Below are 12,583 nucleotides of genomic sequence, written 5' to 3'. Positions count from 1 at the left end.
CACTGACAATCACAAGCATATTGCTTATATATTTCTTCAAATCGCTCTAAAAAGATGCTAAGGGCTTTGTTTTACAGATGACTTTGTATTATAGTTCTAAAGTTCTTTTTGACCTGTTGAATCCAGCAAACTCAGCTTTAGGGCCTCCCCCCATCCTTTTTTTTTGGTTTTGGAAAATTATCATAGATTCCATTTTTTGGGAGTACATAATTTTATTGATGCATTTGTAAGATGCTAATTCCACAGGAAAAATGAAAAAACTTACCTGTTTGGTCTTTCTTAGCTCCTCTAATTGTAAGGTATCCTTTTCATGTTGTTTCAGTAGCTCCTAAAAATAATTTTATTTGGAAAGGGTCAGCACTGGGGTTTCTAGTACTTGTTTCAGAGAATTAAGAAAGCCAGAATAGGATTCTGGAATACCATATTCACCAAAGTTTAGATATTGGTATAATGAAGCACACATTATAAACTAATGACATGACATGTTGAAGTTAAATTTTGAAAATCTTACTTATGTGCAACCTTGGTAGGGTTACTATTGTTGAATATTGTTAACATTGTTGAATATTCTGTTCTGCCACAGATTGATCTTTATATTCAGTACAATTCCAGTCAGAATACTTTCTTGACAAACTAATTCTGAAATTTATATAGAAATGTAAGTGATATAGAAGAGCCAAAATAACCTTGAAAAACAAGAGCAAAACTGGATTTTTACTCCCTGATTTCAAACTATAGTAACTGAGACAATGGTTGTCTTGACCTAGGTATGGACAAAGAGTTCAATGGAATAGAATGGAAAAACTAGATATCTATACAGAAAAAAATGGCCTATGACCTCTACCTCACTCCATACATAAAAATTCTTCAAAATGGATCATAGAGGGGTGCCTGGGTGGCTCAGTCGGTTAAGCGTCTGCCTTCGGCTCAGGTCATGATCCCAGGGTCTTGGGATCGAGCTCTGCGTTGGGCTCCTTGCTCAGCAGGGAGCCTGCTTCTCCTCCTCCCTCTACCCCCCCCCCACTCATGCACGCTCTCTCTCTCTCTCTCAAATAAATAAATAAATAAATAAATAAATAAATAAAATATTTAAAAAGAAAACAAAACAAAATGGATCATAGAATCATAAAAACTAAAATTATAAAGCTTTTTTTTAGAATAGAAGATCTTCAAAAAATATAAAAATAAATAAAATAGAAGATCTTTGTATTCCTGGACTAGGCAACAATTTCATAGAAAGGACACAAAAAGCTGTAACTTTCCTGTAAAAAGGAAAAAATTAATAATTTGGCTTTCATCAAAATAAAAAACTTCTGCACATCAGAAGATAACATGAGCAAAATGAAGAGGCGAACTACAGGCTAGGAGACTGTTCGTGACACATGTACCTAACAGGGAACTTGTATCCACATTACATAAAGTGCTCCTACATATCTATAATAAAGATAAACAATCTAAGTTTTTTCAAATGGCAAAAGACTTGAACCAGCATTTCACAAAAGAAGACATATAAATTGTCTGATAAGCATACAAAAAAATTGCCCAACATAATTAGTCACCAGGGAAACTAAAACTATAATGGAATATCACTTTATACCCATTGGAAGGGTCAAAATAAAAAGGATGCCAATACTAGTTGCTGATGATGTGGAGCAACTGGAATTCTCATGTTTAAGACGCAAGAGTGAAATGGCACAGCTACTGTGGAAAGTGCCTTGGCAATTTCTTTCTTTCTTTTTTTTTTTTTAAAGATTTTATTTATTCATTTGAGACAGATACAGAGAAAGAGAGCATGAGCAGGGGGAGAGGCAGAGGGAGAGGGAGAAGCAGACTCTTTGCTAAGCAGGAAGCTGGACACGGGGCTTGATCGCGGCACCCTGGGATCATGACCTGAGCTGAAGGCAGACGCTTAACCATCTGAGCCGCCCAGGTGCCCTGGCTTGGCAATTTCTTATAAAGTTAAACCTATAACTACCCTAGAAACCAATAATAACACTGCTAGGTATACACCCAAAGGAAATGAAAAATTGTGTCCACAGAAATACTTGTACAAGGGTGTTTACAAAACCTTTATAAAATAGGGAGGACAACAAATGGAAACAACCTAAACCTCCAAAAACAGGAAAATGGTAAACACATTGTGGGATATTCCTACAAAGGGATGCTAATGGGCAATAAAAAGTAAGAAATTACTGATATAAACAACAAATGGATAAATTTCACAGACATTGTGTTGAGGAAAAAGAAGCTATATACAAAAGAGCATATACTGCATGATTCCATTTATATGAAGCTTAAAAACAGGTAAAATTAATCTATGGTGGGGGGCGCCTGGGTGGCTCAGTCGTTAAGCGTCTGCCTTCGGCTCAGGTCATGATCCCAGGGTCCTGGGATGGAGCCCCGCATCGGGCTCCTGCTTGTCGGGAAGCCTGCTTCTCCCTCTCCCACTCCCCCTGCTTGTGTTCCCTCTCTCGCTGTCTCTCTCTCTGTCAGATAAATAAATAAAATCTTAAAAAAAAACAAAACAAAACTAATCTATGGTGGTAGGAATCAAAATAGTGGCTGTCTTGGGGCAAGTTTTGAGGGAGAGAGGGCTTAACTGGGAAGGAATACAAGAGTGATTTCTGGGTTGATAAAATGCTCTAGATCTTTACTTGGGTGTTAGTTACATGGATACGTACATTTGTCAAAACTCATCAAACTGTATACTTACGATCTGTGCATTTTGTTAATTGTAAACTATGCTTTCATGAGAAAGAGAGTGAGACACAGAGCAGCATTTACAGATTTATAGTCAGCGTCGCTGAAGAGAAAATAGGAGAGAGGAAAGGATGCTTGCGGGTGATCAAATCCCTCCCCATTAGAGGAATTGCTCCTTCTTATTCAGATGTCTGAGCCCTCCGGACCCCAGAAGCGCTAGCCACACTGCATAGCGTGCCCCATATCCTCATTACTGTCTTGCTCAGTTATAGTGAATGCCAGAAATGGGATTTGATTGGTGAAATTAGTGGTTTTTTAATTAGCATGATGATTGGAAATGGGCTCTTAAAAATGGAATATTCAAGGTAGATACTATTTTAGAGGCACAGTCCACTTTGCAGGAAAAGAGTACAGGAATCTAACAAAACCTGTAGGCTGCGCACTCAGGAATGGCGTCTAAGACTTAACTCCTAGATGGTCCTATGCTGCTTAGGAGGTGCCCTGGCTGCCTGAGGCTGACTCCAGGAGTTGCAGAATCCTATCCCTGTCATGCCTTTGTAGATACCTCCGATGAATCTTTCATGGACCTAAAAGCTCAGAGAGCTGGTGGTATAACCACTTGGGGCCTGCTTGCTAATGCAGGTTTGTTTAGTAAATGCCCATATGTCTGAGACCTGCTTTCACGATGACCTGGTAGCAGTATCAAGGTGGTGGGGGAGTGATGAACAGGAGGAGCTCACCCTCACCGCCTCTAACTTTGAGGTAGCTCCTCGTACTTACTCAGAGCTGTACATGACCAAACTTGCTTAGTTTAGTTTGCTCCACTGCTCTTTCTCTTCAGCTCCAGTCAAGGATGAGGAGGAACATTCAGAGACTGGGGTTTTGGCAAAATAGGGAATTTCGGGTTCTGTATGTGTTTAGCATTCTATTATTCCCCGTTAATTCAAATTTTCATTCCACCATAACCCTGTGGTAAGACCGTCTAGATAAAGACAGCAAGACTGCCAGTCCACTTGGATACATTTCCAGGGAAGCTGGGAAAGGAGGAATATGCCCACAAAGACAGAAAGCTCGCCTAATTACAGAGCCACCCCTGGGACCCGGATGTCTCAGCAAGGCTGCACCTTCAACCCCTCACGTGCATGGGGCCTAAGTTACCTCCTTCTCTCGAATGAAGTTCTCAAAGACGGCACTGTAGGAATCATTTATTTTCTTCTTTTCTTCTATTGACTCTAACTCAAACTTTTTTGTCATTTTATGTTCTGTGGAGGTGAGAAGAAATTACACGTATGAGGTAATGTGGGGAAAGCAGATGCGAAGGAAACTCCAAATGTTTGAAGATAATACAAATTCCAGACTGGGTCAAACTCAAGGTCCTTTCAGCCTGGCGTTCGGCTTCTGACGTTTACCTGGAGTGTGAGAGTCAGGTGAACATGGCGGTGGTTTTCAGGGATGTCAGTCGTATGGGACTTACCCCAATGTCTCTGATTTTTCTGTGTATGTGTAATTTATTTTAGATCTCTTGCTTATTATTTTGTCCATTCTCACCGCCAAAGTAACCAGTATGCTTTCTTCGATATCCTTACCTTAAAATACAGCTCTTGGCTAATGTGATGCCTCCAGCATAAATATTTATCCTGTATTTAGCTCTGGGGTAGAGATAGGCTTAAACTGTTTCTGGCGCAGGGGATCCTGCCAACAGAGGCCCAATACCAAACAGGGGATAGTAGGGGGTAGAAGGAAGAGGTAAGGGGCTGACACAAATTTCTTCTGCAGCCTCATGGTGCTGGGGACGGATAGGGAGGCAACCTCTAGGCTCACAGGATGGGTCTGGGCTGAGCTACGTGGTGCACAGCTAAAATCTGCTTTTTCAAAACTGAGTGAACATCTTAACTTAGATTTTGACAACATGGAATGAGTATAGTATGGGTAGCTAGAAGTCTGGAAGAAGACAGGGTCATGCTACACCAGGGTCCTAGCTAAAGCCTCAAATAGGTGCAGCTCCGCATTCCTTCCCTCAGCTTAATGCCAGGGTCTTCCCGCTGCCTCTGGCAGTCAGAGTCCCCAGTGGGGTGGCAATGGCCTTGAGGATCAACTTCCCCAGGGGGTTTCTGCATTTAAATGAGTAATTTGTTGAAATCAAACAAATCTGATACGAATTGGGTTGAGGCAGGATGTGGTACAGGTTTGTAGAGGCCCTACTCCTACCTCAACCAGTCCTCTAGGTCAGGGAGCAGAGTCTCCGTAAATTCGTCTCTCCTTTTTCCATTTATGAAGATGCTCAGTGTGGGTAGAAGGCTCATCTATAAATCACTTTCTATGATCCAAACTCTGTGCTAGGTGTTGGAAATATTAAAAATATAAAGTAATATATAAATGGATCAAATCAACATGTTGTACATTTTAAACATATGCAATGTTATATGTCAATTGTATCTCAAAGATTGAGATCCTTTTTGGGGTGGAGGATGTGGGAATCCAGAGGCTCTCAGTATAATCGATTGTGCTGTCCCTCCCCCAACAAGTGAATATTTGAAACTCTAATTCAAGAACATCTTTTCTGGAACTTTGGGGTCACTTGCATCCACGTAACAAGTCAGCACTCCTACCGATGTCCCAGAGCTTGCTCCAGCCCGTGACGGCCAAACTTGGAGAGTGAGCTTTGGAAGGTATAGGCTTAGACCATCAAGTGGCTGAACTTTATAAAGACTCCATCCTGGTTGTCACCTTCTTGAAAACTCCATGCACCTCTGATTCAGGAGTCCAGCCATGCGGCCGTCACCCTTAGTGGATCCAAGGCTGCCTTTCTAGTTGAGACCAAACTTAATGGCAGGTTTTTTCGGTGCACGTGCCATCAAAAAGACAGAAATTTCTGTACTCACTTTGCTGTAGCAGGATCTTTTCCCGCTCCAACTTCTCCTCCTTTTCCCATTCTGCCTTCTTCTTCGACCACTTGTCCTCCATTTCATCATAAATGCTGTCCTGTGGAGGCACAAAGGCACCATGAAGAAAAGGGTCCTGAAAAAGGCTGCACACCAGCTCCAGGCACAGCCTGGGGCCCCTTGCAGCTTCCCTCACCTGGAAGGCTTGCTAGGAGGCCCTCTGGGGGCGGCCCTTTGCAGCTTCCCTCACCTGGAAGGCTTGCTAGGAGGCCCTCTGGGGGCGGCCCCTTGCAGCTTCCCTCACCTGGAAGGCTTGCTAGGAGGCCCTCTGGGGGCGGCCGGTGGCAGCAAATTCTAGCCCGGCCCACCTGCGAGCCTGCAGAACCCTCAAAGTCAAGGGCAAGCTCTGCCTGGTGTTTGTCCCACTGGAACTGGGTTTTCTTTGAGGACAGGTAGGATTCCCCTGTTGAAGATTCACATGTCAGCTCCCTGAATCATCAATCACTCATCAGTAGCCCATGGAGAAACAAGGGAAACGCCTAGTAGTTAATTTGAACACTTAGAAAACAATGGCATGTTTTTCAGACTGTGTTTATTTTTCCTCAGCAAATCTAGCTTCCTTTGTGGTTGAGGTTAAATAAGCCTAACCCGATGCCAGTCCTATTGGTTGGCTCAGACTTCGTGGGAGTGGGACGTCAGGAGGAAGAAGGCCTAGAACCTGGATGCTGCCAGTAAGGTCTCAGGACCCTGACCCCCTTTGTTCCAGGTTAGCGGTACAAGTCACACTGGGGCCAAGCATCAGAGCTCATTTGTAATTGCTTGTGGCCATTTAGATAAAGGTTCTCTCTCATCATTTGCAAGACTGGTGGGCAGATAGAGGTCAAACTCTCTGGAGAGGTCCAGCCTGAAGCAAACGTTAAGGCCTACCTAGGAAATTGGGGCATCCACCTGATGCTTGTCTTAGGCTTTGCTCTATGATGTCTTCCCTGACGTATCAAGATACATCTTGCAAAACAAGTTTTAGATGGAAGCTCAAAAGTGAAATTGTGGTAAATAGAATTTCAGAGGTGGTGCTGGTACTTAACTTGGTTTTCTTTTATACGGTGGTTAACTGTCCTTGTTTGTTTGAAACTAACTTGTGTCCTGGGTCTCTGAACATTCAATGCTAAAATCTGGAAAGTCCCAGGCAAACCATGAGCAGCTGGTCACAATAGGATGGGGGTTTGCTGCCTCAGCCTGTCCTGTCCATTCCTCTCCTCTCCACTCTCTCACCCTCCTAGGAAGAAATCATGGCCTGTTTCCCTGCAGCTCCAGCAGATTAACCAGTTTAAATGAAGGAGTTATATTCTGAGATGGCCAGAGCACCCCATGCTCTGCTTGTGGGGGGTGCAGGGATAGAGTTTTTTGGATGGTAATTTGGCCAAATGTATCAAAGGCCTTTAAAATGTTTATCCCTTTTTTTTTAAGATTTTATTTATTTATTTGACAGAGAGAGAGAGAGCGAGAGCAGGAACACAAGCAGGGGGAGTGGGAGAGGGAGAAGCAGGCTTCCCGCCGAGCAGAGAGCCCGATGTGGGACTCGATCCCAGTACCCTGGGATCATGACCTGAGCCGAAGGCAGACGCTTAACGACTGAGCCACCCAGGCGCCCCAATGTTTATCCCTTTTGACCCAGCACTCCACTAAAATCAAAGAAGTTCCCAAGTACAAACACTAAGAGTGGTTGTCTTGGGGTGGTGATTATTCTTTCTTTTTTGTTGTTGTTGTTGTAGTTGGTTTTTGTATTTCCATTTTCTAAAAAACAATGAGCAGGTATGACTTTTGTAATCACAAACATATTTTTCAATGGGCTTCTTTGGTGTCTGAGAGACTGACTTGTCACACATGGAAACCACCACAGTCCACAGTTCACTCTTCTCCCTGGGTGTACTCAGTGTTACCTAGGTCCGAGGATGCTGGGAATCTCAGGACATGATTTTCTGGGCAAGAGTTCTAGACTTAGCCCACTGTTATCAGCCAGGAATGAGCCTTGCCTCTTTTACTTTCATAATCCACCAAGGAGCTCTGAATCTCACCTGATACATATGAAACATATTCTTCAAATACTTATATTCCTTTCCCATCTCATCTGGACAAAAGGAAAACAACAGGGTCATCATTATTCCTCTGAAATGCACGTTTTCAAAGTCAAGTATGAGCTCTCATGTATACCTTTTCCACCTCAAACTCATCCTCTACGTGTTAAAACCATCTTGTACCTACGAATCACTCTGGAAGCTTATTAGAAATCCAAATGCCTGTGCTGCCCACCCCCCACCCCGGCCAAACCTACTGAATTTTGGTCTCAGAGAAGAGGCCCAATATCTGTGGATAATATGCTTTTTAGGTGATACTGATGCGCACCAAATGTGAGAACTAATCCCTGGGGGGAAAAGAGGCACAAAACTTTGTAGTATGCATCTGCTTCTCTCTTTTTAAAATAATGTTTCCTAGTGTACATTGATTTTGAAAATGATAAATGTCCTCTTTAGAAAATTGGAAAATCAGCAAGCTATAAATACCATCTTTTAAAAATGTAAGGCAAAGGAAAGAGAGAAGATTATAGAATTTCTCCTTCTCCCTGTAGAGATTAGTCTATAACCTCAGAATTCTGAAGGATATACACTTTGCCCTTCCCGAGGGTAGCATAAATAATGGGATAAACGGCCAACACAACCCTAATGTATTATAAGGCCATACAAATCATAGTGTGTCCATTAAAATATAATGAAACACCATCATTTTACAGGTGAGGTAACTTGCTGAATTATAATAGTATATTTATAGAATTAAAAAATATATTTTAAAAAGTGCTTTCACAATCTTATCTCTCTGATGGAGGCAGGTATTATTGTTCTCAATTCTTAGATGGGATAAATGAGATTAAGGGACTTGCTCAGATCCCAACACTTGGTCACAGGCCAGTCTATCTCCTGGGTGTAGGAAGGACATTGGTGACGTGGTTTCCCTGTTTGCAGTTTCATTCTCAGTCACTCCCTTTCCCTGAGCTTTAGGAGGACATCTGGAAAGCTTAGCCACAGCTCATCCACCACCATGGTCAGCCTCTCGCCCTTCACCAAGGTCATTCTCCCCAGTCCAGACAGTACCTAGTTTTTCTTGGGCAGCCAGCTTCTCTGCCTTCAATGATGCTTTGTAGTTGTTCTCCAACTGACTGAGCTCTGCTGCGTGAGCCTCTTTGAGCTCCCTGTGTGACCCGGGGAAAAGGCTACAGTCATCAATCAGTGAAAAGAAGTCCAGAGCTGAGCTGAGCTGTTACACTCAGCGGATCCTACTCACACAGGAAGCTGTGGGCAGCCTGCAGGGCCCTCGCTTCCTGATGCGTTTCTCCTGGCATTCACCCAGAAGAAGGTGAGAAGACTGGTTTTTACCAACCATTATTTGAATGGAGCCAGTAGGGGCCATGACTCCCTGCTAAGAGCACAGTCTTTGCTTATGGCTGTCTTGGGAAACTGTGGGCTGTATTAGCATCCAGGATAATTTTAGAGCCCAAGGTCTCTCTCTCATTTTAAAGATTTATTTATTTATTTGGGGGGGCGTAGCAGTGGGAGAGGGAGAGAGAGAATCCCAAGCAGACCCCCCATTGAGCACAGAGCTTGGTGCAGGGCTCGATCCCACCACCCCAAGAGCATGACCCCAGCTGAAAGCAAGTCAGTCGCTTAACTGACGGAGCCACCCAGGTGCCCCGAGCCCAAGGTCTCTTTAACCTCCATTCCAGGAGGCAGAAGCTGGCAGTGTTCAAGTTGAGGGAAGTGAGAGGCTATCTGAGCGGCCAAGCCAAGAGAAGACATGGAGGAACATGAGATGCGTATTAGTAAGTGGCCAAAGCCAATCCACAAAGCCTCCATACCGTACAACCCCAGCTGTATGACATTCTGGGTAAAGCACAGCTATGGAGACAGTAAAAAGATCAGTGGTGGCCAGGGGCTATGGGGGAGGGAGGGATGAATGCGCAGAGCACAGAGGATCTTTAGGGCAGTGAAACTACTCTGTATGATCCAATAATGGTAGACACTGTCAATATACATTTGTCAAAACCCATAGAATATACACCACCAAGAGTGAACCCTAATGTAAACTAGGAACTTTGGGTGATAATAATGCATCCATGTAGGGTCATCAGCTGTAACAAAGGCACCACAGGGCTGCAGGAAGATTACTCAGCTTGTGGGAGGGTGGGCTCAGGCTGTCTACGGCCATTCTTTGTACTTTATGTTCTATTTTACTATGAGCCTTAAATTGCTCTGAAAAAATAATGAGATCTATTATAAAACAAATAAGTTACTCATTATTTTTTGAAAGCAAGGCTATGACTCAACCATGTGTACTTCTTTCCGCCAGGACTCCTGAGGCGGTTCCGGTGCCCAGCTCCTGGGGGCTTTGTAGGTTTCCTCACCCACAAGACAATACACCTCCGTTTACTTCCCCTCGCCTTGTCTTTGTGACTCTGCTGCCCCTCCCATACCTTCTTCCCATTCTGCCCACATCCTGGGAGCAGCCAAGGAAAGTAGAAACGACAGAACAAAAAAAAAAAGAGAGAGAGAGAGAGAGAAAGAGGGGGAGGAAGTAGAGAGGCAGGGGAAATGGGAGGAGGCGCCTGGGCTGAGAACAACAGTTGTTTACCACAGAACTCTCATAAAGAACAAAAAATGGCTCTCCGCAGCAATCACCAAAAAAAAAAAAAAGGAGATTATAATTGAAAGGAAATGATGGGATGAGAAAGTGCAACGCCAGGAACAACCTTCTCTGGGCTACATTTGGGTGGCTTCAAATCAAACCGTCCTGCCCATTTCCCCCACCTGTGCCCACCCAGCTCCATTTGGCACCGTCTGAAATCCCAGTGAACTGACATCCCTCCCACAGGGAAGCAGGAGCCTTAGGGCTTGTCCAGAAAGCATACCTGTTCTTGTTTTCGAAGTTCTCCTGCATCTCAGCACAGTGGAGAGCCATTTCCTCGGAGAGCTGGAAACAAGGCCAGCATTAACAATATAGGATGGAGGACCCCACTCCCACGCAAGCTGCAATTTCTGATAAGCCTTCCCATTCACGGGGTATGCCGTACCCCTCCGCCTCCCCTGTTTGTGTTCGGCAGTCCCAGAGAGCACATCGCTACTGAAGAGCAGGCCTGCTGGAAAGTGACCTTCACAAGTGGGTTTCAATAAGCACAGGCAAGTGGGGCGTGGTAGAGGCTGTTTTTGAGCATTGCTCAGGTTTATCACTCCAGACCAGGCCAGCAGGCACCCCTGCTTGAGGTGGCGAAGAAGAGACTGTGATTAAACAGATGGTAAAATCTAAAGGAAGTGTCACCAAAATCCCCAGGAAACACGGAGTGCGCAAGCTGACATCAGCAGATTCCAAAGTAGGCTTTGGCAATTTTAACAGCAACAGGAAGTGGGTACTGAAGGCTTCTGGGCAGATTTTGGACCACGGTGGATGCATTAACCACACTGTTGCCATGAGGAAGAGCCTTAGCACTCTCTGAAGTTTAACTAGCCACAGCAAGCCCAAGGGGAAATGGCCGGCACCCCCTGGTGTGGTGAGTTTGTGGCAATGAACACACTGGAAGCCCCTGAAGAACTCCTGGAAGTTGAGTTAGCTCCCACGAGTAAAGTGCTTGGTGTCTTGCCTGGAACATAGCAGCTGATCTGAAAACGCTGGTCTTTCCCCCACCCATAGAGATGTCAGCTAACTCAAGGATCACTCACCAATTTCTGGGCAGACTGATGGTCTCTGTTCATTTGCTCAATGATCACGGTCAGCTCTGAGATCTGCTCTTCGAGGTCAGTAATGATATCAGTCCTACAGGACAAATCATCCTTCCATCACCCACAGAGTTTCCATCCCGTGCCAGTCAGGCACCTCCTGGTCTGTGACTGTCCCTGGCAGGGAGCAGGTGAGGGCCAGGCCATGTTCTGCACTGGCTGCATCATCATGGGGCTGGGGGCCGGGGTGGAAGGGTAGTCTGGGAGAGGGAGTTGGGCAGCAGGGTGGTTGAGCCTCAGACCCAGCCCTTTTGGGTAAGCTAGCCTGAAGTGGGGGGAGGGGTAGTAGGGTGGAGGAGTGGATTGGTTACCTGTTGAATAGAAAGGAAAATGTCAGAAATCTGTGAGGGTTTGACTTTGATTCAGTAATGACAGTTGAAATGGAGGAGGAAGAATTCAGAGGATTGGGAAATGGGAAGGTGGGGGATGGGATCGAGGCTGACAGTGAATCATAGACGAGGAATTGTTCAGACACAGGACGAAGAGGGGATTTCAGAGCATGGCTTTCAGAATAGATAACGATTGTTCTGCGTTTCCAGGTCTGAAGCCTCCATGATCTCTGGAAGTTATTTAGCTCTATTTGGTTGAGCTGGAGTAGACAGGGCAGCGGGCGGAGCTGTGTGTGGGGCAGCAGAGATGAGGTCCTCCATTCAAGAGGGCGAGGAAACGAGAGAGAGAATGTAGGAGGAGTTAGGGAGGGAGAGACATGAATGAGAGATCTAGGAGTTAGCATGGAAAAAGACGCGAGAACTGACTTTCTAGGGCATTGGAGGATCGAGTGGGTAGGACCTGAATGATAGAGAGGATGGCACTGGGGGGGGACTCAGCCAGAGTCTTCCACACTGCCTCCCAGAAGCATGAACTGAGTGATCTTTGGGCATAATGAGAAAGAGATGCATCTCAGCCCCCAGAAACCCTGACTTCACTCTTACTTTTCACCTTCCAAATTCAGACTATACTATTTTATGCATATTTCATCTGTTCATCACTCTAGGAAAAATTGCTTTCCTTTAGTACAAACTATACTACACCCGGTCATTTTCCAGATCAGCTTCCTGATTTGACCTTCATCCTGTCTCGAATGGGATCAGGTAGAGAGGTGGGCGGGGAGAGGAGCTCACGGGGAGGAGGAGTGAAGTGGCCTTGCACTACCTTCAGAACAGGGCCTCGGTGGACTGGGCA

At 44.9% G+C, this 12,583-nt stretch overlaps 1 protein-coding gene across 1 annotated transcript in view; it reads right to left on the bottom strand.

Moving 5' to 3' along the window:
* The window catches only part of FLACC1 (flagellum associated containing coiled-coil domains 1), a 32,077-nt gene that overhangs the window by 4,343 nt on the left and 15,151 nt on the right, over nucleotides 1-12,583 (bottom strand). The window contains exons 6-12 of the mRNA XM_032404663.1: nucleotides 11,345-11,438; nucleotides 10,540-10,601; nucleotides 8,729-8,826; nucleotides 7,658-7,710; nucleotides 5,583-5,682; nucleotides 3,859-3,962; nucleotides 266-328 (exon numbers count right to left, since the gene is read on the bottom strand). Coding sequence (XP_032260554.1) covers nucleotides 266-328; nucleotides 3,859-3,962; nucleotides 5,583-5,682; nucleotides 7,658-7,710; nucleotides 8,729-8,826; nucleotides 10,540-10,601; nucleotides 11,345-11,438 — 574 coding nt within the window. The remainder of the gene's footprint in view (nucleotides 1-265; nucleotides 329-3,858; nucleotides 3,963-5,582; nucleotides 5,683-7,657; nucleotides 7,711-8,728; nucleotides 8,827-10,539; nucleotides 10,602-11,344; nucleotides 11,439-12,583) is intronic.

Source organism: Phoca vitulina, unplaced genomic scaffold, assembly GCF_004348235.1.
Source record: "Phoca vitulina isolate PV1807 unplaced genomic scaffold, GSC_HSeal_1.0 scaffold1, whole genome shotgun sequence".
Lineage (NCBI taxonomy): Eukaryota > Metazoa > Chordata > Mammalia > Carnivora > Phocidae > Phoca > Phoca vitulina.
The sequence above is the reverse complement of the archived record's forward strand: the minus strand, read 5'-3'. Positions and strand labels throughout refer to the sequence as shown.